General features: G+C 48.1%; 1 protein-coding gene across 1 annotated transcript; it reads right to left on the bottom strand.

The window, feature by feature from the left end:
• Positions 1-3,293: 3,293 nt before the first annotated feature.
• HHEX (hematopoietically expressed homeobox) lies at positions 3,294-9,207 on the bottom strand. Its single transcript, XM_005507021.3, has 4 exons — positions 8,228-9,207; positions 6,475-6,653; positions 6,215-6,265; positions 3,294-4,561 (listed from the first exon to the last, which is right to left on the bottom strand). Exons 1-4 carry the CDS (start codon positions 8,613-8,615, stop codon positions 4,328-4,330), a joined length of 852 nt encoding a protein of 283 aa, XP_005507078.2. The 5' UTR covers positions 8,616-9,207; the 3' UTR covers positions 3,294-4,327.
• Positions 9,208-24,334: the final 15,127 nt, after the last annotated feature.

Raw genomic sequence — 24,334 nt, 5'->3', positions numbered from 1 at the left:
AAATAATAATTTGCTGGTATAAATCCAAGTAACTCAAATAACACAGTTTGGACTTGCTTGAGATTCCCTAGTTTTAGTGTTAATTTTTCAATAGCTGTTAAACAATGGAGTTGTGAAATGGAGTCCATTAAGTTATCACGATGAGTTTTTTTCATGATTGTGTCAAGTATTTTTTGCCTTGGCATGCACCACCAGAAATATTTTAGAAATGCACATTATTTTTCCGTTTTGAATAAATAGAAAGAAAAATCTCCTATGCTTGTAAGGCCTGAAGCCAACAAAGTCTATGATTCAGAAGAAGACAGAGACTCCACGGTTGGCAAAGACTCTCTGATAAGCAGTTGTTGTCACCTACAGAGCCGGATAAAATCTTTCTGTCCTTGCTAAGCCCAAACCGTCATTAAACATCAACGGGAAGCTGATTTGTCTTTAAAATCTAACCTTTATATATATATATATATATGCATAGCTGAAAGACTCACACCTATGCACAGATTTTTTGTCTGTCTTATTTTTTGTCCTCTGAGAAGACATCTAACAGCAGATTTGTTCGGGGCCTAACATCATTTATTGTTGTCCACTAAACGGAGTGGTAAACCCTCCATTTACCCGATCTGACCAGAGGAAGGTCCTTTTCAAGTGAAAACGAACAATTAGGAGCCCTAAGTTATTATTTCCTATTATTGTGCAATAAAAGATGTTCTGGACGTTTCGGCGTGAAGGATTAAAGTGTCCGGGATCGCGAATGTGCAACCGCTTTCCTCCTCCCCCCTCCCCCCCACACCGCGGAACCACTCGAGGCTGCTCCACGCGTGTCCCGACCGCCGAGCAGGACTCGCCCTGCCCTGCGTGCGGGCAGCCTTCGCGGAGCACGGGAGCTCCCCGCTCGCTTCCACGGGTGACACTGGCTGCCTTCCTTGGGACGGGCCCCCCCGGCCCCCCTCAGCCCAGGCATCCTGTGGGGCCGGTGGCCGTGCCCGCTCCGGGCAGCCGCGCTGTGTGAGGAGTCAAAGTACATGGGCGGCCGGGTCGATAGCCTATTAGGCTAGAAACAGTTCTGCATATCAAAGGCCGACGAACCTAATGACTAAAAATATAAGTATCTGACCCGGAGGATTAATCACACACTGTCAAGCTGAAATTGGTGCAATTCTTCCAATCATTAACGTTTTGCTTACAAAAATGTGCTTTTCTGTTTGTTTTTCTGCTAAATGATAACCATTTTCAAGTTGAATCGGCTGATAAAAGAGTCGAAAACAAGACGGGAGTTGTGCTGGAAAGGTCATACGTGCTAGTTCGGCATGAAATAGCCAACAGGCAAACAAATAGGAAAAAGAAGGGTGGCACGGAAGGGGCTCGAAGTTTTTACCGAACGGTGTAAAGTGCTTCGGCTGTTTTTCTCCTGCCGAGGAGAGCCGCTCGCCCGCCCCGCCGCGGGCATCCCCACACGGGTGTCCCCCGCTGTGGAAACGGGCTTCAGGCGTCAGGGACAGCTGCCGGGGTGTATTTCTCTAATTGCAGCCGGCAGCCCAGCCCGCGGCTCGCCGCCCCCACCCCTGTGTATGTTTCACCTCGGCGCCGCGAAGCCGTGAGCCCCCCTCCCCGGGTGGATGGGTGAGCAGGGGTATTTCCACACCGAGCCTCGGTGACAGCTCTGTTGTCACCTGTCCTGACAACCTTGAAATCCACATCCCGTCCCGGCGACTGCAGACGATGCATCTGCCCTCCCCACCTTCAGGTAGCCGCCAAATCCTGACACCGCTGGGAAAGCGCCGGGGTTTAACGAGCCCGGCTTTCCATGAACACAAACCCGAGCTGTGCTTGGGGCAGAGTCCCCCCGCCATCCTTTATCGGGCCGTGCAAGTCTATAAGCGCGGCTGGCTCCCGGGTTGCCCTGCCCGGGCGATGCCGGCATCGCCCCTCATAGAAATGGGGTTTATTGGACTTCATCCAAGGCCCCGCACCCGCGGGCTTCCCCCCGCCACCCACCCTTCGCGGTGGCCCTGTCCCACGCGTGTGCCAGTCCCCGCGCGGAAGCACAGCCGTAACACGAACCCGCCCTGAAGAGATAAAGCAAATTTCATGCTACCTGATCTTGTTCATAACAGGCAGACAAGAGAAGGAAAGATTAAAGGGAAAAGGCCGGGACGCCCCTGCTCGAGTGTGTGTCGCCCCCCCGCCCTGCGCCCGGCACCTTTCCGCAGTTCCTGCGGCTCAACCCCGGAGACTCACGATGGGCTGTTCCCGTTCCCGTCCGGACCCGGGCCGAGACCCGCGACAGAAACGCTGAGAGAAGGGGAAAATGTGAAAGATGGAAACGCGTTTTCCTGGCCAGCAGAGCCCCACTGCACGTTTTCTGCTCTCGAGGATTATTTCCTCACCCCGCACGCACCGCGGCTTGCGGGGCGGAGGGGTCGGCCGGAGGCTTCGCTCTTTTCCCGGCGCGCACGAACAGGTGGCAACGGAACCGCCCAGTTTACTTCATGTTTTCGGGCTCCGTTCACGAACGCAGTTTTAATAGAATAAACCAAAGTTAAAGCCACTCAGTAATTCAGAAAACACAGCTGTTTCTCGAAGCATTAACCTGCTCAGATGCGACACGCCGGCTGCCCTAAGGGCCGTCCCTATTCGCTAGTCACAGTTGCCATTTGTTGCTCCCTAAAGTCCTTTCCTGGCACTAAAAGCCTCTGTGGTACCCGGGGGGGACGGAAGACGTGGACGGTGCGGGCTGAACCGTGCGGATGGCCCCCCTGGGATGCCCGGTCCCGGGGGCATTTCCCCGCACCCCCGGGTTCTGTGCGCATTCCCGCGCCCACGGGCCGGCATCATTTCGGAGAAAGGCCGATTAATAACCACTGTTGACTCAGGCGGGTCAGCGGCTGCCCGGGCTGGGGTCGATGCCCGGCCCCGAGCAGGCACCGCCAGCCCCGCTCCTCCTCCAGCCCCCGCAGGCTCCCCCCGCCCCGAGTCGGGACGGCTCGGGGGTAAACACCGATGCTTCCAGCCGCAGCTCGCAGACCACGCTTTCCTCCTCCCGCCAGAGACCTTTCCCGTGCGGGCGCGGATAGAGGCAAAACCGAAACGTGAGGTGGCAAGGTGAGAACAGCAAAAAAATATGCAATGAGCCCATGCGAGATCCCCGCAGCCTGAGGACACCCAGAAGGCTGCAGCGTGATCGGTGACCGGCACGGTACCAGAGGGAAAAAGCCCGATTACAGCAGACATGGGCCACTGCTGCACAGGGGGAAGTTTGGGATTTCTCCTGCCAGTAACTGGACGGCCAGTGTGGCGGCTGGTGCAGAGTTTAGTTTTATTTCACAGACAAGTCCATCAAAAATTAAATACCAGGTTTGGGGGGTTTGTTTGTTTGTTTTTAAACACTGAACAAATATGTACAAAATATGAACAATGTGAGGTATAAAACCGTAAGACTTAAAGAAAACTAGTATGTACAGAAGCAGATATGTATACAATTAGGCGTTATCTTCCTACAGCTGTGTGCCTCATCCCCCACAGCTGATGCCATTTTCTTTCCTGCACCACGGCCCTATCACTCCCCACATTTTTTTCTCAAGTATGAAATCTGTAGAAAAACAGTGCTAGAGATTTTAAAGGAGAAAAATATGGTTGGGTTTTTTTTTTTTTTCCCTGTAAATGGAACCATCAAGACTGTGGGGAAAAGTCCTCAAAAATCTGAGAAGGCACATTTCATCTCAAACAAGAGCAAAAATTAATCTCTCCAAAGAGGTTACCTCATGAATGGAGGGATGTCTCAGAGGAGAACACCACAGCAGGTAAAAGGGTGTGAGCATAAGGCACTTCATGGGATGTCAAATCCCTCCCTATTTCACAGAACGTTTCTCTGCTTGCAAAGGGCGTTTAAATTAATCTATTTAAAGTACATTGGTTTACACATACAAAGGCTTTAGTCCTGTAGTCCATACTCACTTCCACACTAGATCAGGAGTTTTGCCTGATCACTAACAGCAGCTGATTCAGACCTCCTGTGAGTAAGAACAGGGTGCAGTATTATATTCCAGTCAGAACATCGATTAATGTACAAAAACATTTTACAAATAATTAAATACAAACCATGTTCTTTAAACCAAATTAGAGAACTGCCAAAAATGGACTGTTTGCAGAAAATATATCTGTCTTTCTCTGCTTATTATAAAATGAGTCTATTTGGTGTTGTGTTGGTTTTTGTTGTTTGTTTGGGTATTTTTCAGTGGAATGGTGAAAGTTTTCTCCTGTAGCATAATATCCTTCCAAACCAGCCCTTGGTAAAGTGCAAGCTGAGTTAGGGTCCACTCTTCACATGGGGCCATTAGTGGGTAGAATTGTAGTAGCCTTTATCACCTTCAATGTCCACTTCTTGATCTGAGTCGTCAGAGACATCTGACTCCAGGTCCTCCTGTGAGGCTGGTGAGGGGGTGTACTGAGAGCCATCCAGGGAGACCTCCTTACCCTTCTGCTCTGGAGTCGGGCAGCTCTCCGGTCTTTGGTCACTGTGACTGTCAGCACCTTCTACTTCTTCTTTTTTGGTAGCCTGAGGGTTCTCCTGCAATGAAAGAAGCCTGCTTTATACAGGAATACGGGCCACGAAGCCAGAAGGCCTGGGAATCCCAGCTGTGCTGGATGGAAAAACCACCTTGGGTTTCTCCAGATCTTGCAGGAAAAGGCAGGTGTCCCACTGTCTCCCCGGGCCTCCTGCCTATAAACCTGCCTGAGTGGGCCAGGGCCGGAAAAGGGCTCAGCTGCACGCAGGGACTCTCGGCTCTGATCCCACTCCCCAGCAGCCACAGGGGCTGCTGCCGTGAATAAGGCTCCTTGGTGATGGTTATCGCAGCCACTTCAAAAGAGTCAGGAGCTGCCGAAGCCCAGGAACCTCTGAACTTTTGTCTTTAGCAAAGCAAATGTTTATTATGAGTCTACAAACACCGACATACAGCTTCCTCCTGCCCTGATCTTTCTTTAATTACACCCAACAGTAAAAGGAGGGAGGCCAAATCCATCAGTGGCCTGAAAGCAAACGTGAAAAAATTACTAATTAAGCTAAAATTAAACATTAATAAAGTCACCATTAAAAACAAAACCAAATAAAAACCCCTTTTCGAAGGCAGGAGTAGCCCTGCATTGGCAGCTGTCTGGGGAGCCCGGTCCCCTTAGGGGGCATGAAATGATACTCTCAGCAAAGAGAAAGCAGGCAGAGACACGTACTCGTAACCGTGCGGGCTCAGAGAAGTGGATGCAACCGAATGAAAAGGAGGAAATGACTTAAAATGGCTGAGATCCCAAGCGAGCTCTCTGGACACTGCAGCGCAGGCCGGGCCCTGCCGAGGAGGCACCATCACGGACCCAGCCCACCTCTTGCCAGGGAAAAGGGATTTTATTAAAAAAATCAACTGAAGTACGGGTCAAACCCGGGAGAAGATCGCAGAACAAATACCTCTAGAGTGTCGCACTGTGACTAGTTTTCCTTTTTTATTATTTTTATATGAGAGGCTGATTTACCAGTAAAACTCAGCTGTTTATGCCATGCTTCCTGAAGCCAGATTCAGGCCACAATGCAGGGATTTTTCACAAACCTTTGAGCCAAGGGCCTTCATCTGGCCTAGCTGGGCAGGATTGGGCCCTCTGGATCATGAAAAAAATATATTCACCTGCTTGAGCACCATTTCTAGGAGAAGGGAAAACGCTTAAACCTCTCAGCCTCATATGCTGTAACTATTTGTAAATAAAAGCTACTCAGTTTTCCATGTAGCTCCTCAAAACAAGCAAGGTATTTGTACCTGCCTCTCTCAACATTTGCAGAATAAATCGACTTGTTTATTAAGAGAGGGTGGTTTAAAAGACCAGTAAATATTCTTCTCCAAAACAACTGCCGAAGTAATTTACTGACAATGACTTATCTTCTCCACGTTAATTGGCTAAACAACATATGGGTTTACAAAACAATTACCGTGGAGTTTTAATAGGCAGTGTGTGAAAGCCGGGCATAATTGATATAGGAACCACATTAGGAGCTTTTAACGTTAGTGCTGCCTGAACGAGCCCTCATTGATTCCAGCATGATTATTTGTCTTTTTAATCAAGGTGAAGAGGTTAAACAGCCTTTCAGATGACTTCTGCATACAACCTGGAATAGGCGAGCACGGCATAAGATAAGACAATTAAAATACTTATTTCTATAGAAACGGAAACATCCCCGTACCTGCTTTAGACGCCTCCATTTGGCTCGGCGATTCTGAAACCACGTTTTGACCTGAGCAACGACAACGAGAGAAGGCACAGGGTAGTCTCAGAGCCGGTAAGCGCCAGGAGACATACCCGAGCCACGAGAAGAAAGCAAGAGCCAAAGTCGCCCCACACCGAGCCGGCCGGGTCTCCAGGGCCGATGCGCCGACAGCAGCCGCACAGCGGAGGCTGCTCAGGGATGGGGTGCAGTTCCCCGGGGTGCGGGCACGGCCTCACCTGTCTCTCGCTGAGCTGCAGCATCTTCGCCAGCCGCTTCCTCTCCGGCGGAGAGAGGTATTTTTGTGTCTCAAACTTCTTCTCCAGCTCGATGGTCTGGTCGTTGGAGAAGCGGACCTGCCCCCCTTTCCTCTTGTGCAGCGGCCGCTGGATGAAGGGGCTCCACAGCAGCGGCTTCCCTTCAAAGAAAGGCACACACCGAGCGTCACCGGCCGGCCGTGGACACGCGTGCCTGGGGAGCCCCGGCTCCTGCCTGAGCCCGGGCCTGGAGGTGCGCCGAGTCCAGGGCCCGCTAATTTCCTTCGCCTGATTTTACTGCCCCCAGTTCCTAGTCTGATATTTCGCCTCCTCTGATTTTTCACCTCCGCCGAACAGAGGGACCAGTTAGAGCCACTCTACGGGCTCTGGCAACATTTCCGTCAATGTGTTTCCTGTTGGTCTATCTCGCAAAGAGACAAAAAAAAAAAACAAACCAACAAAAACAAACCAAACCAAACCACCACCTTTGCTTCCTTCTGCTCTTTCAGTGCGATGGCCCATAGAAACCGTCTCCCTTTCTCTGCACCACTGCTCGGGTCCCCGCGCAGAGCAGGGACGTTGCCCGCACCCGCTTCGGGCAAGAAGGGCCCAAGACCCCCAGCCCCGGCTAAGGGCTTGTGCGCCCGTAGCCACGGGGTGCCCGCCAGGCTCAGCCTCGGGCTCGGGGCAGCGGTGCGGGGCCCGGAGGTGCGGGCAGTGACACGTCGCGGGCCAGCTCCGCTGCCGAGTCCCGGGGCCTGAGGCTCTGGCCAGTGCCACTGAGTCACTCTGTTTGTCTTTCTGTCTTGCTGCCTGCACCCTTTGAAATTTGCTGCATTGTTTTTCAAGATTTTGCTTGCGTCAGGCTTTAGTAATTCTGGTGCAAAACAGACACAAAAAATAGGAAGCAACTGGTTATTTTAGCTGTCATAAAGTCACATCCCACACAGAGGAAATGAACAATATCAGAAAAACGGATCCCGGCTATCAGAAGTCGAGTGTTTCCTGAATTTGTCTGTATTGAGGATGTCGATAAAGTAATCAGCAATGTGCACGACTCCCGGGGAAGAGCCTGCTTCAGGCGGCCAGGAAAACACTTAACAGCTTCTGAAACCAGATTTACTCCTATCGAGAGCTCAAGGTTTCCTGTATGAACGGAAAGGGTCAGCCTCTTTCACTGCACAAATGTGGTGAGTCAGGTCCAGTTTTGCAATCACTAAGAACAAGTGCTGCAGCCCGGGCGCGGGGCTCAGCCCCCGCAGCAGGGACGCTTCCCGCGACCGCGGGCGACAAGGGGCTGCCAGGGCTCCGGCCCCACCCGACTCGACCCACCGAGGAGCCATGGGGGACCGGCGAGCGGCGCCGATCTCCTGACTGTTTTTCAAGTCATCCGCAGGAAAAGGGTGAGATCTGCCATGCGATCTCCCAGCACAATTAAAACTCCCCACCAAAACCACACGCGACATTACTAAGGACACTCTCAGAGTCACTTGGTTGAAGGAAAACAAATCTGAGTCACCGCGGCCGCGCACTGTGGTCTCGCTGCCAGCGCCGGAACGCGCCGTGTCTTTACTGTAAATCAGACAGGAGCCGGAGGGCGACAGAGGGAGCGCGGAGAAGCAGAGGGGCAAATTTCAGCCACTGTCTCATTCCACCCATGCTCCCGACGGCGGGACGGGGACGAGATGAGAGTGGCGCGGCGGCAGCAGGGGAGAGCAGGGGGGGGATTTCTTACCCAGGGGGTCCTGCCGGATCAGGGCGTGCGCGTAGTCGCCGACGGCGCGGGGAAAGGAGTAGAGGGGCCCGGCGTAGGCGCCGGTGCCGTAGGTAGCGGCGAGGTGGTGGGAGAAGGCCGGGTGGATGGGGGTCGGCTCGTAGATGGGGGTCCGGTACGGGGACACCAGGCTGGTGAAGGAGGAGTTGGGCGACGGCAGCGTCGGCGGCGGCGGGGCGGGCAGGGAGTGGGGGGCCGGGGCGGCGGCGGGGCTGCGGCCCAGGATGTCCTCGATGTAGAAGGGCGTGGGGTGCGCGGGCTGGAGCAGCGGCGTGGGCGCGTACAGCGGGACGCCGACGCCCAGGGCTGCCGCCGCCGCCGGCGCCGCGCCCGGCGGCTGGTACTGCATGGCGCGGCCGCCGCCCGCGCACCCCCTGCGCCCCCGGTCGCCCCTGCAGAAAGCCGGTCCAGACCGCGGCGGCTGGGTGCTGGCACCGCCGCCGCGGGTTTCTCTGGGCTCGGGTTACCCTTCGATAGGTTTCTATTGGTGCGGGGCGGAGCTCGCGTGGTCTCTGTCCCCTTCCTGCCACGGCTCCGTCTAGCCAATGAGCCCGGTCAGGGAAGGGGGAAACCACCCCCCGCCGGCAAACTCTCCCCCCGCCTTCCCGAGCAAACTCCCCGCGGCGCCAATCAACCACCGCAGCAGCGCGGGGGAGCTCAGGCAGAGGGGCGCGACCCGCAGCCTGCCCGGGCCACGGGGGCGCCGCGCAGGGAGTCTGAGGGTACGGAGTGGGGGTCCGACGGCAGTGGGCAGGGAGCGCCGCGCTGCCCTCACCGGCTCCAGCTCCTCTACTCGCGAATGGCACAGCGTCACCCGGATTTCGGGGTTCCCTACGAGGGAGAGCGCTGACCACTCCAGAGTGTCTCGGCCCCGGACTGAGGGAGGAGGCGGAGAAGGCGGCTGCGCGGTCCCCGTCACCCCCCGGAGTTCGCTACGCGCCGGGAGCCTTTGGAAGGGTCCCCGCGGGCGCTCCGAATGGCTGTGCGGACAGGGAAAGGGGCGGGGGAGCGCGGCAGCGGAGCAGAGGCCGCGCGTGGGCGGAGCGGCCGTGTAGAACAGGGACAGAGCCGGGTGACCGGCGAGGCGCGGAGCAGGAAATCATGCCGAACAGCTCCTCGCCCCACCGGGCACCGACGGTCAGCCCTGGCCGGTAAACGGGGACAGCCGCCCCCGCCGGGTACTCCCCGGCGCTGGGGAACCGTTCCCGGCAGCCCCGGGGGGAAGGCGGCGCGGCGGCCTGAGCAGCGCCACCTGGGCACTATCTATTTAATTTTTAAGAAGCCGCTCGGTGTCTCCTCCTGCCCTGTCGCCCTCAGTCAGCGACATGCGTTAGGTCCGGGCGCCGCCGGCTCCTGCTCTCGGCCCCGCGGCCGAGCCGAGCGCCGTTCCCGGCCGGACTGGTGGGGGGAAGGAAGAAAGGGGGTGGCGACCCCTGGTTTCCCCGCGCCCCGTCACCCACCCAGGGACTCGCTCCGACGGCAGCGGGTGGCGCCGCTTTCCCCCCTTCTGTGGGAACGGCGACGGCAGGTGCCCCCTGTGTGTCCGCGGATCCCGCCGGGTCGCCCGTCTCCCTCATACGCCTCCGCGCTGACAGCGAGCACGGGAAGCTGTTAAGAAATAGCAGGTGCTGGGTTAGCCTTTCTTTTTTTTTTTTTTTTTTTTTTTTTAAAAAAAGTCTCCAGTTGAAACCCACAAAGATCTTAATAAATAAGAGGCTCAGAGCAAGGCGAAAGGGTGTTGGTGAAATGGAAATATATATATTTTTAATAATACAGGGAGGTTGGGGTTTTTTTCTTTACATTGTTAACACATGCCAAAACTCACCTTTAAAGCGTGGTCTTGTGTCTTGTAAATATCAGGTACACGTAAAGCGAGCTGACAGTTTTGATTATTTTTTCTCTCTGTGCTCAGTCTCCCAGGCATTGCTCTTTCCAAGGGGTTTAGCTAATGTTTTCATCTGGAAGTGTTGGATTTGCAGCTTGATTTACTTAATAAATGTACAGTAAACCGATGACCCGTTGCCCTCTGGAATAACGACGTGCATGATACAAGGCAGCAGTATGGAGGGCCCCCACAATATTTTACAAGCTGTCGATTCAAAATCCTGAGAACAAGTTTAAGCAAAAAGAAAAAAAAAATGTTTTGCTGTATTATTAGAAAACAAATAAATAGAGGAAGAGATTATTCTTTTCTGACTTTTATACAAGCAATAGGCCTTGTTAAAAGGAAGTTTTAATGGCACAGTTATTACATTCCACTACCACTGCATAATCCCTAACAAGAAAAATGAAGCACTTAATTTTGCAGCTTTACAGCACCGCCCCTTTCAAATTCAATTGTTAGACTTTAGCCTTCCTCCTTCCACGGGTTGGAGACTATTAAATTCGCATTCATGAAATGTCACATTTATTGAACTACATAATTTTTTAATATCACTAGTGCAGGTTTTATAGTTGATTTTATTGTTTTTATGGCCATTCGGGGCTCTAAAACCCGGATTTTTTCAATGTTGTCCTTATAATTTTTTTCACACAGTCAGAACTAATAAAATAGAACAGTTGTGACTTTTTAATGCAAGGGGTCTCGGAGTTTCAATATTTTCACTCTGCTGGATACTAAACCCAATAAAAATACATGAGATTTTAATTATTTTCTGGATTAAATAAAACCTTTTCCCTTTCTTTTGGAACATACGTTTTGTTTGTACTTTCTATTGTGAGGAAGATAATGCAGCTTCGGATAAAATACATTATTACCAATATTGCTGCGATGAATATAATTTTGACTGGATTTTACAGTCTGTCTTGCATTTAAAGGAAGATGCTATAGACACCACAAGATCCGCACAACCAAGACAGTGCTTTAATAGTTTTATTATTTCTTCTTTAGGTTCCCTCTGGAAAGCGCGCCAATTTATCTGAAAAACCTCGGGAGGGAGAGAAAATACACTCCCGATTAAAAAAAACCAAAAAACACAACAGAAAACTTCACATTCATTTTCTTGGAATACACTTGAAACACCCCCAAATTTTCTTGCTAATCTGGGGATTTCTGGAGGGCGGCGGGACGGGGTGTGTGCATCCCCACACCGGCACAAGCTCAGCCCGAAGAGATCGGCTGGAGAACTCATTATTTTATGTAATAACCTCGGGGCCCTGTCCTCCCCTTTCGCTTTCTGTGAAATCCCCCTCCTTCGAGGAGTTCTGAGCTCAAGGAGAAAAAAAAAAAACCAAAAAATCAGGGCCCTCATCGGTGCCAGCCCCGACGGCGGTGCCTGGGGGCACTCAAGGCTCCCCCGTCGCTTCCCGGTACGCGCTCCCGACGGGGCGGACAGAAAAAGTATCTCAGGCTGGGGGGAGCCGATACAAACGTGCTGCTTCGTCCCCCAAATCAGTGGGCTTGACGGGGACAAGGTCGGACAGGCTCCCCGGGGGAAGCAGCGGGGGCCGCTGCTGTTCGCCCCGCAAATGCCCCCTGGCCCAGCCACTCTAATCGGCTGCTTTGAGCCTGTTTCGCTCGCCTCGCAGCTCCCGTCCCGCGTGGGGCCCGGAGCAGCTTTCCCCGAGGACGGCCCGCCGCAGGTGGCGAGGGGGGAAGCTCTTACCGGAGGCAGCGGGCAGCCCACTGGCCCCGGCGGGGCTCTGGAGCTCCCGCCGGCCGCCGCTGGCTCCCTCCCGGTGCTGCGGAGAGCCGGCGTCCCCACGGAGGAGGAGGCAGCGACAGCGGGGACGCGCTCCGGGGCCCGGCTGCGGGTGGCCGCGTCTCCCTCTCCCCCCAGCCCCGGGCGGAGGAGCAGCGCCGCTTTAATTTAGCGTTTATGTGTCACCGTGTTCGTGAGCGGGTTTTACAGGGCGGCGGTAACGTGAAACACCTGGACGGCGGCACCGCGGGCGCGCACGGCGGAGGGGGCGGGGGGCAGAGGAGCGCGTGGCTGCGCCCGTCTGTCGTCAGGTAAATCCGTTAAAATAAAATAAATTTTAAAAATCAAACAAACCCGCCCAAATGTCAGAAAATCAGGAAATTAATGCTTCCAGAACCAGTGCCCCCGATTATCTGCGATAAACACACCACAGATCTCTGATTCCCGAGGTGGTTATTCCAGTGAGAAGAGCCTCGAAGCACAGAACTCTTTCCTTGTCTCGTAGGTTCTGATACCACTAACAGGATTTTTTTTTTGGCATGGTACCTGCCCGGTTTGTGCTCTTAAAAATGGGAGTTTTGCCCAAAATAGCACCTTCTGTGGCACCGCAGACTTCAGAAGAGTTTCACCAGAGATGAATCATTCCTAGCTGAAGTAACTGTGTTTGGCTGCACAGAATTAGTGAGCAGTCCAGCGAAGTCCATCTTTTAACAGCCAGAGCAGGCTACCAGCAACGTCACTCCCTAATGCTACAGAGTGCTCTCCAAGAGGATCCAGCCCGCAGCCATTCCACCCCTTCCCATTATTGAAAGTATTTCAAGACTCTTCCAAGAGAGGTGAGGCCACAGCCTTGAATATCTTCCAAGGAGGAAATAGGAGGGAGTTCACTTCTCTGATTTTCCTAGCGCTGTGGAAGCCAGACTGCTCCAGACAGAGGCACCACTCATTGTGAGGTGATGTCGGTCGGTGCTGCTGTCTTCCAGATAACTCATCTGTTAGATATTCACTTCTCACATCTTCCTCCTCCTCCTCACCGTCATGATTTGATTTACTAAGTGAGTTACAACTATAATAAACATGAAGGCAGGTCAGTCTTAAAGGCATTCATTAGATGTAACAGAACGAGACACATCTTGGCCTAAAAAGTGTTGGACAACATATGAGCTATTATCATAGGCAGAGCTGGCAGGAGCTTATCATTTTCCATCCTACATCCTTATATTCAGCTGATTATGATTTTGCCAAATTTAAGTAATCCAGGTGGAAAAAATTCTGTTCTGGGGGAATCTGCTTCATGCTGAGCATGTTTAAGGTTTCAGCAAAACAAGTTCAGCTGTTTCTGAGCATTGAGAAAGCAGATTTTTTTCACTGGTATTTAGACATTCTTGCCTTCTACTGAAAACCCGAGGTGTCCCACATTAGGGAAACTTCAGGAGATGAAAGCATCCAGCAAAAAGTCAGCCAGGGGTTGCCTCTTTGGTTCTTCCTTTGCTCTTCTACCCGAGGCTGTGGTTTACAGTTGGGCAAAACAAAGACCCAAACCTCTGCAGAGAGACGTGGACACCTCGGGAATGCTTAGACCACCCATGGGCTTGACCCGGCTCTCTGATGATCTGAAGAACAGTTCTTTCTTGACACTGAATATTTGTGGATATGGGACACGTGCTGCCACCAGCAAGTGCCCTTTTCCTATATGCTGTCACCAGCTCTGAGGAAAAAAAAAAAAAACCACAGGAAAGCTTTAATGGCACTTTTGGGTCTTGTCAGGGATTTCCAAGCCAACACGTGCCAGACACTCAGGGGAGCACATTGGTAAGGTGCCTCCATTTCCTCTAGCCCCCAATATTGTTTATACCTCTTCTGGGACACCTTGACTTGCAAAGTAGGATATGCAACATTTAAGGCTCTGTGGTAAAAGGAAGGAACACATGGCCCTGTATTACAAACACAACTTCATAGCACTTGCTTTCTGGACTTGGCTGTCCCAGAGATTACTGTGATACCAGCTTCTCTAAAACAGAGTATAAATGTAATTCAAGTGAAGTGTGACATAATTCACCAGAATTTTCTTCTGAATTGCAAAGAAGCATCCTATGAAACCACATAGACTTTAATGTGTTTTTGGAATACACTTTCCTAACCCTTTCTTGGCCTGAAGAGTTCCTTACCTGACCATTATGAAATTGTGGTGAACAACTCTATGAAAACCATAGCAATATGTTGTTCCTTACAGGCTCATATTTCCTACGTATCTGCCACCACAAACCATGAGCTGTTTTGGATCCTGCCTGTGAGTGCAACTGAAAGCTGCTTAGTTAATTATATTTATTTGGGGTGATAGCAACTATAACATGTTAAAACTTCTCTATATTCTTGTGTGTTGGCTACACACGTAAAGATTACACCCAAAAACATATATAATTCCCAGAGGGAACTGTATCTCACATCTTGCACAATCATTTACGTAAGTGCAAACTGAATATAAAATGCTGCTAACACAGACTGCTGGCTACCATACACCCACTCTGTGTTGATATAAATGACTATAACAAGATACCAGACAATGGAGAATCTGCCTAAACTACAGTGATGACAAAACATCTTTTTGAAACAGCATAATCAGAATACAAAATATTGTGTGTTTCAAACAGGTCTTGAGCAGCAAGATTTTTCACTGTAACAGTTCCAATGGGTCCAAAGTACACACAGCTAAATTTGATGTCAGTAGGAATTAGGTATGAATAGGGAGTGTTACTTAGTTATTTTTGTTAATGTTTTCCAGAGCTTACAGATTCACTCTACATTTTTTAGCAAACTTTATCATTTTGTCATCGTAAAATCAGTCCCTAGGTAGGTTTGTTTTATCTGGAGCTGATACGCATATGCACTTGCTGTTAATAGTCAAATATAGAAGCTTACAATAACAATCCAGCTAACTATTAATGACTGTTTAACAGTGGAGTTAGAAGGATGGATCTGAAATCTGTCCTCATCTGAAAAATAGATTGCTAGACTCTCAGGTGCAGAAACTGTTCAAAGGCTTTATTTCCACGGGTAGCAGCCAAAATAGTTGGGTAGAATTGGCACTAAAAGGCTAGTGGAGAAATTGCCTTAGAGACAAATTCAGAACTTGTGTAATGGATTTGGAGTCCATTGAAGCTGATGATTTTCATAGGCAAATTGTGCATTTTTTTGTAACAGAATGACAAAATATGCCTTGATGGTTGCACATGGTTGCTCATAAAGTACAATATTAAATGGCAGAAATGAAAGGAAGAATAATTTTTCCCTAAGGTGCATACGTCCTCCTCTTGCTCCGGCCCCTGAGCTGCGGTGTCCGTGTAATGCAAAGTGAGTAGCCCAGAATCGACTGATGAAACACTGCAGCGTCAGTCGCAGACGGCACCCAGCCTCGGGTCTCTGAGTCCAGAGGACCTTATTGTGCCAATTATATCCTATTAGTTCACACCTGAGGTGGCAGGAGCATTACTGCCAGCTCTGACAACAATACAGGGGTTCCTGACAGTGGCAAACTCTCAGTGTCCCAGCATAGTACCAGCACTTTCAGTTACACAGAGAATATTCAGCACCTGCTGATGAGGACTTCTGATTTGTGACAGGGACTCAGGAGGATGCCACATCTCCCCAAAAGGCAGCTAACCTGGCCTTTGCATGGAGTTTGTCCCTTTCCAGGTGCAGAATTGGGAAGCACTGACTCCTGACTTGCTCAGCTCTGTCCACAGCTCTGGTTTGGCCCCTGATGATGCTGTTGTGGAGTGGAGAGAAAACCCACATGATTTTGAGATAGAGCAAAACCAGGATTCTTTCCCCAGTCAAAGTGGAGTATAATGGCTTCCATTCAATGTGTGGGATGTAGGAGCCATTGACATCCAACCTGGAAAGTTATTTTATTTTTACTGTTCTGAAAGTATGCATCATTCAATAAACAGAGCCTTGCTTCAGTTCTGTATTCACTGTTGGCTGTCTAAAATTATGTGAGCTCAAACTGGCTCAGAGGAAGGTGTAGGTGAGCAACCTGAATGGGTCTTTGCCACATCTGGCTTCATTCACCCTCTCCAGCAAAGATCACCTGTCAGGCAAGTCACTGTTCAAAACAAAAAATAAATCATGCTTGAGATGAAAATAAATATGCCAATAGAAAACCTGTATATATCTGTAAAATCTGTACTCAAAACATTACAGTTCTTTCCTGATACTTTAAGAATTGTGGTTGGCAAACTTTTCAGAACAACTGCTCTTTCTCAATCCTTCCTTAGTTTGACCAGCTCATAATCTTACCTCATCCCAGTACTGGGGCCTGAAATTGTGGGTGCAGACATAGGAGTTGTAGTATTGCAGAATCTAAACCGTAGCTCAGATATTTCCTTGAAGTCAAACCATGACATCAGAGCCAAACCCCATGCAGATGCTAATCCAAATCTTAATCTCTAACCGTACTTTGTTTATTTTAAATACTTGCTTTAAAACATTACAGCGAAATTACTATAAAGAGATGCAAACAGGTGTCTGAATAGTATCCTCAGCAGCCAGGCAGGTGATAAACAGCTGCTGAGAAGAGGCAGTGGGACTGCGACCCAGAGCTTAGTGCTACATCCTCATGGATGTACACTGCTCAGCTCAGCTGCTGAATTAGTAATAGCAGAGTAATTCAGAGGCAGATCTACAGTCCACGCTTCTTCACGTACATATGCTGGAGCAGGCACATGTAGGCAATGCCTGGAGAAAGAGTCCCACATTGGGACCCCTTTCCCCAGCGCAGGCAGCAAATCCCCACCATTCAAAAGCATGTCTGCTTCCAGGGACTCCATGGCAGTGACAGACACTGCAGTTTGTGAGGGTCATTCATATGATGAGCAACAAGAACCATTATGTATACGGGTCACATGCCAATCCACACTGTTCTTCACGTGTCAAGGCACAGTCAAACATGAAATCTGCATTTGAACAAACATGGGATTTTTAAAATATGTTCATACTCATTGGATACGTAGAACATCTAGGGAGGAGATGCAGAAAGCAGGCTGCTCACCAGGACAGAGACTTTGTAGGTTGTGAGGAAGACCCACAAATTAGAACAGGATCCCTCATATATTAACAACATGTACTAGAAATTAACTGGAGAAAATATATCTTCCCTTTGGAAGAACTGTTTCTACACTGCCCTCTGTGTAGTTGTGTGTTTCAAATTTGTGCAATCTGACTTCAGGAAATATATACAATTTTAGTAATTTTCTTTAAAAATGTAGTGCAAATCAAAGTTTCAGGATTAATTAACATGATCTAACCAATTAATTAATATGACCTAGCCAATTTAAACTGAATGTAGAGGTAGCTCACATTTATTCTTTGAAGAACATCTGACAATGTGGGAGGAACTGGGTGAACTCTGCCTGACTTTTGCCATTACATTAACTTTTAGATTTTTTTTTTTTGTTGAAAAAAGGTCTTCTTTTGCAGTCTCAGGGGTACTGAATAAGTGCATAAGTAAGACCGTAAGTAAAGGCAGGTTTAATTGGACAGATTCAAGTCAGAACTGTCTACCTTTAAAGATAAACATGGCGTTTTATTTTAGGCTGTGCCTAAACCCAGTCCTCGCTGCATGACTTAATTTCTGTAGCTTCCCTAGTGGCTTTTCTGTTCTTTTCATCTCTTTCCAATTATGTTACGTTTTACCTCAGGACTGAATCTATTGGGAGACATGACCTTGCCCTTTATGTAGCCTTCATAGCACCCCATCTGACACCTGTAAAATATTAAACTGTAAGAATGTATGTTAAAGTCAGTTAGCCAGGATAAGTGTGTTCTATAGATAAATGGGTTTGTTTGGGAAAGAGAGCACCACAGCCTGTCAATGCCTCTGTCTGTATCACTGAAGAGTAAATTCCTAAAGAGTCAGGATGCTCTAGATAACCATAAAATCATAGAAAGTAGCAGAAGGAAGTCACATTGGCAAGGTGTTCCACACAGTGTACACTCCTCAAAACCCTGCTGCAGTTACATCTGTTTCATTTTCTGCTTGTTGCATTTTCATTCCATGTTGCAGTTACATTTTTACGGTTTTCTTCATATTTAGTTCACGTATGGGCTTTAGAAGCATCAGTCTCCCTGTCCATGTGTTTCAGGACATGAATAGCTTCTTAGGAGCACACACAGACCTACAGATAAAGCCCAAACAAGATCAGTCTTTCCATATCTGACTACACCCTAACTTACATCCAAGCATATGCTTTATCCAGAGACTGCCTAAACCAGAGTTGAGGTCCTGACAGCATTGCCACAGCTAGGAGCATGAATGGAATATGAGCAGCACTTCTGTCTGCTTTTGGGACCAGAGCAATGACTGCAATGGCACCAACTGGGTCTTTCTGCCAGGCCATGAGCAGGTGGCCCAAGCCCTTCTTAGCGCAGGCAATAGCGCTGATGACTCAGTGCCCACACGATTCTCCGCTGGGCAAGAGCATCATAACCTGTGCTCCTTGCAAACATCATGCACTGAGACCTGGAACGCCCAGGTCAAAACCAGACATCAGGCAGGGCAGGGGATGATGAGGTATTGTTATTACATTTGCTTTCTGCTAAGCTCATCATCACTTATGCTACTCCCTCGTCCCGCACTAACCTAGTTCCTTTCATTTCTGCAGATTTACACTTAAAAGGTTAGTTAACAGTTATTACATCATCTTACTCCCTAGGTGTTGGTTAGCAAACTCTGTGCTGTCAGCTCTTTGTACTTTTTCCCATCAGCCAGTTCTTCCAAGCGTACAGCTACAGTTGGCTCTTCTTCTCTGAACTTCCTCCAGCTTGTCTTCCTGGTAACGAGGTGCAGAGAACTGCGCTCACCTTTTCCAGATGCTGTCGCACATCAGTTCCAGGAAGAGAGGCTCATGTGTTCTTTCCCTGTGGTGCATCTCCATGAGAGCCCCAAATCGTATTGACCTCTTTAACCGTCACATCACCTAGCAGATTAAATGCAAATTCAGAGGCCTTCCCTTGCCCAGCGCAGCAGTCAGCACATCTTTTCCACCCTAAGAGAAAAAGACAGCAGACCTTGCTTTTCTGACAAACGTTGCCATTTTTGTAGCGAGCTCAGATTGTTTTCTAACTCTTCACACTGATCAGGTAGATTAGCTTATTTATGAAAGGGAGAGGAATGATAGGAAGTACTAACTAACCCCATACTGGTGGTCAGAGTAAAGCAAAAACAAATATGATTTCTATTTCTCTGCTCTGAGACTGATTTTCCATTGTCATTCTACATCATCTTCCCATTTAAGCCTGCCCATGCAATTCTGTTGTGCATCCTGTCATTCTGTTTTAGCAGGTTTAAAACAAACAAAGGGAAGTACTTTTTCACACAGTGCATAATTAAATTGTGGAACTTGTTGCCATGGGAAGCGTTGGATGCCAAAAGTACAAATGGGTTCAGAAAAGAAGACAAATTAATGAAGGATAGGTATGTTTATGAGGATTAAACATAGCGGCTTGCTCAGAGCATTTGGCTCAGGAAGCCCTTACACCGCTGTCTGATGAGGGCAGGAAAGGATTTCTCTATCTGTGCCCGTTTCTCACACTGTTCTCAGTAGTCTCTTCTGGTGGCTGGCAGAAAGATACATTGGAGTTAATGGTCTTAGTACAGCAGCTCTAATGTCCCTCTTCTAATGAGAGACACAGATGTCAATATAAGCCTGCAAGGTTAAAAAAATAATCTTTAAGTTGAAAATTGACTCTGGCACTTTTGAATTCCTCTTTGGACATTTTTTATCAGATCTGATCCAGCTGACATTAATACATGAAGTTTACAGCATAGTGTGTGACTGAAATGTGATATTTTAAGGCTTCAAGACAGCTGGGTTTGTTGGTCCAGCCCAAAGTTTGATTTTGCAGATATTACAGGTTTGGACCAACTTTGTTAGGGATTGATGTTAAGAGGAAATCAGTTATCTGTGCTGTGAAAGTTGTATCTGTTCTTGGAGCTCTCTCCCCTCCATGAACAAACGCTCCCACCAGCCAACCTGGTGCCATCTCTTCTTGTTGACTTTGCTCTGTAATTACTGGTTTATCAGTCTGTCCTCAGACTTCTCAGTTTGTCTTGACTGACAAGCAAAATGAGCAGAGCTGTACACGCACACACACACACACACACACACAGTCCGAAAGGGGAGGAGGACAGGCTGGCAAGGAAGGAGAGGAAAACAGGCTGGCGAGGTGGGGAGCGAGCCCTGGCCCCTCAGCCGCCGTTCTCGCCTAGGCGGGGGCCTCACCCCACAGGCTGCACCAGTCACTCCAGCCCGTGAGGGAGGGAAAACTGGCCTGTAATTCTGATAGCATCATGAGTTGCTTTCGTTTCTTGTTCTGTGTGTTTGGCTGCAAAACATGTAGTCTGATTTCATCTGTATTGCTTTGTCATTGAGGTTTCTTTCCGCATCATTCAGAACAACACAATCTCATTTTGGTCACAGCTTAGTTTCCCCGCTTCTGCTTTAGATCAGACCATGTGCTAACTGCCTTAGTTACTGCAGATAAATTCATTCAGGCAAGGTAATTAATAGAATCAAGTTATTTATTTCCATTGTGGATAAGGCTGTATATGTTTATCTACATTATGTTGTTAAAATGCAGGTCGTTAAAAGCCAGAAAACAATCTGCTTGTGGGCTAAGGGGCCTGCCTCACAGGGAAGGTAGTGGAAGTGCGAAAGGATCAAATACAGAGGCTTCATTTTCTCTTTGTCACCAGAAACCCCGAAGTACAAGACATTTCCTTGGATTTTGAAGAATTTTTCAGGTCCTTTGGCTGAAGGAGGGAGAAGGTCAACCTGCACTACCTGAGTGAATTAGTCGTTTGCTACTCTAGCTCCATTACGCAGTACTTTAGCATCTTGCTATAGGTCCTTGTCTTGTGTGATGGTAGACTCTGCGGGGGGGAAAGCTTACATTCAAGTCAGGCATTAGGAGCAACACTGGTCCTATTTTTTGTCTGAGCCCTACTGGGATGTAGAACGTGAACTCCCAGTGAGGAGGGATGCAGCAGTGACTCCGGCAGCACTGTTCTGCCAGACAGGGGACAGAGAAGACCATGGTCCAGTAACTCTGCACTGGAAACTGGAGGCCTGTACACCTGCCTTTGCCATGGCGTGTTGCTGCTGGAGCTCAGTTCGCCGAATCCCTGCCTGTCTGTGCCTGTTCACCTGCTCCCTGACTGGTCTTTTGGTCTAAATTCTTCTACAGGTATGATCCACATAGTGCCTTGTTCAGTGTATCTTGGCAGGGAGCTCTTGGAATGTCCATAATTTAAATATTAATTATGACACAAAAGCAGTGATCCAAGTGTTCAAGCCATAGTCTTGAAAGGAGCTATCAAAGGCTACTTTATTAGTCTGGTTTCCCTAAGAAGTTAGTATGCCTCCATGAAAAACTATGACCAATCTTTTTCCTGTCAATCAGTTATTAGCATATCGCTCCCCAGTTTTTCCAGTGCCAATTATTCTTGTCTCTAGAGACAGCTGTGCACTACTCATTATGCAGAATATTCCTCAGAAATAATAGCTTAAAATAAACAGCAAACCCAAGCCCAAAGGCAAAGAGCTAGCCATGGACACCAGGCAAGATAATCAGGGAATAACTAACACAGATAATCAGCAAATCATTCAAACGAATTGATTTGGCTCTGGCTGGCGTCCCTGTTTCTGCCTGAAAGCTTCGGTGAAATCTAAATAAGTGGCAGTTATCTTACTGTCTCTTCCTGTTATCTGACTCTAATGACAGCAGGGGAGAGAGGGGGAAATCACGTCTTTGAACAGGATCATGGCCTTTCATTTAATGTAAATACTACATCAAAATGGAAACTGCCTGAAGAATGAGTCCGCCTTGGCTTAGTCCCGAACGGATTAAGTAATGTATTAAAACCAGACAATATTAGATTCTTGCGATGGCTTCAGCACCTTCACTACAGAGGATCCAAAAGTGCTATTTATAATGACCTGAAGGTGGCTAAGAGTACAGTGTGAGGTAGCTGTGAAGAGGCAAAATTCAGCCAAGGCATCTGTATTTTATGTTTCAATAAATGTCTTTAACACTAAAAAAAAAAAAAAAAACCACCAAAAACCAAAACCCACAATAGGAAAATTCAAAGCGAGTGATGCTTATCCCAGATTCGCTTACGCACTTGTAGCATTCAAGTTAAAATCATTACCTCCTCAGGTTCCCACGTAGTCAATGGAGAGAAACAAGTAGGATACCTAGCAATGAATTGCTCCATAAGGTTCCCATCTCTCTCTCCCAACTTTGGAGAGAGCAGAGCCTGACAGGGTTCTCACTGAAGCATCTCAACTTAGGTGCCTGAACGCACATGGCTGGGATGAATGCAGGCCACACCTTGCTTTGGCAGGAAAACCTGGGGTCAAGAGATGGATTGAGCATGACAACCTCCACCTAGACTTCACCTGAACTTCTGAGCTCCATCAAAATCAACCACAGCTGCTGAAGAGGTGGTGAGGGCTTAAAGCCCATTTTCTGCCACACTGAGCTGCAGATGGGTTTGAGATTGGGCTCCTCAGCACACAAAACACAAGCAGAAATAATTGCAGGTCCATGAATATGACAAGATTCAAAGTGGGGTGGCACAGGAAGAGATATACAGGCTGTGCTTTGACAGTAGCTTCTGTTGGCAGGGCTGGTGGGCAGCAGTGGCAGCCAGCCCTGAAGGCATGGCAGCAGGACTTGTGCTAGCACCCTCCTTCTTGCTTTCAGAGTGGGCACTCACTTCTGACCAGATTTCTGTGGCTGTTCACGCAGTAGGAATGACAAAGAGAAGACTAATTTATCTGTAATTCTTGGATCCTGGCAGTGCAAGATCCTTACTTACCCTCGAAGCAAGCAGCACAGAGCTCTGGGCTCAGACCGTCAGGAGAGTCCACACAAGAACAACAAAGCATCAAAAATACAGTGGGCACGAAGTGTTTTATAGCTCTTCCGTTAGAGAAAGCGGCACCAGCAACAATGCCATAGGGCAACTGGCCATCAGGGTAAGTTACAAACAATTTCAGCACTTTTTGCTCTGGGCACCAAGCTGATTACAGACTGAGCGTAACAGACACACGGGGTTGGCATCCACGTTGCAGCCCAGCAACCAGCAGCCTGGCAACTCTGGTAACCTCTGCTTCTTGAGATGTGCTACTCATTTCCTCTGCTCACTGTCATCTGCCTAACTCTTCTTTCCACGAGCTGCAAAACCATGAAAGAACTAATCACAATTACCTGTAATAACACAAATATCCTGCAGCCCAGTGTATTTCATTAAAAAAAACCCAACTTATCAAATATTCAGTCTTCCACCACGGTTGAAAACGGCTTTCCTAAAGTACTCCCTCTTTCCTCACAGTACTGCTCCAAAACACCAAAGTAGTAATGACAAGCTACAAACCTGGAATGCTGTGGCAAATTAGAACTAGAAACCAGAGATCAATAATACGGTAAAAATACACTGTGAGCATTCTGATTGGATTACTTTTGCACTGGATAGTTCCCACATTATCAAAACTCAGGAATTGCTGTCACTAGGTTTGAAGATATTACTTTAGCGCTTTCCCAAGGTCTCTAACATTGCTGTATTCCTCCACATTTTCGAAAGATCATACCCAGATGGATGGATGGTATTAAGGGATGGGGAGACACACATCATGATAACAATACAATTTAAAAGGATTAAGTTCCAAGTACTCTCATTTTTGCAAGGTCCATATTAGCTTCCTTAATAATCACTCTTTTAATACTTAAAATGCCTTAAAAGTCAGATTTTGTTGTAGATCCAAAATCTTTTTTCTACATACTGTTCTGAATAATTTAATTACAATCTGAGAAATGACAGGACAAAACTCCATTGAGTAATGCACTTGTACATAGTGCTTTATTTTGGTTTGGTTTACTTCTATAACTTTAAAAATGTTTTTATCCTGTTTTATTGGAAAGAAAATAAACTGAAAGTGAGGCTTCAACCCAAGCATTTTTTTCAGAGCAGTAGATATAAACTCTGGGAAATAAAATGCACACTAAAAATGTTCAGGGACTATTCAATCTAATGGAAAGAAAGCGCCTATCACTTAACTGAATTTTCGCTGCTAAAGCAGTTTTATGTTTGCTGTTCACAGGTACTAACATTTACGATAGTAACCTTTATAAAGTCAATTTAATTATCTTTATCTTATTACAAATAATAAATTTAGTTGTCCTACAATGAAAATCAATTGTCAACATAAGCTATGGTTAACATCTAATAAAACAGCCCTATGTAAATCCATGATTAATAAGATTGGCTTCTGTATTAACTAACAGACATAATAAAATTTCCTTCCTTGCATTAATCTGTATATTCAAGGTTTATCCTGCTGCACTGAGTTTCCTAAAATAAACT

The sequence above is a fragment of the Columba livia genome, chromosome 6 (assembly GCF_036013475.1).
Source record: "Columba livia isolate bColLiv1 breed racing homer chromosome 6, bColLiv1.pat.W.v2, whole genome shotgun sequence".
Classification (NCBI taxonomy): domain Eukaryota; kingdom Metazoa; phylum Chordata; class Aves; order Columbiformes; family Columbidae; genus Columba; species Columba livia.
Note: the sequence above shows the minus strand (reverse complement) of the source record. Positions and strands in the feature narration are given on the sequence as shown.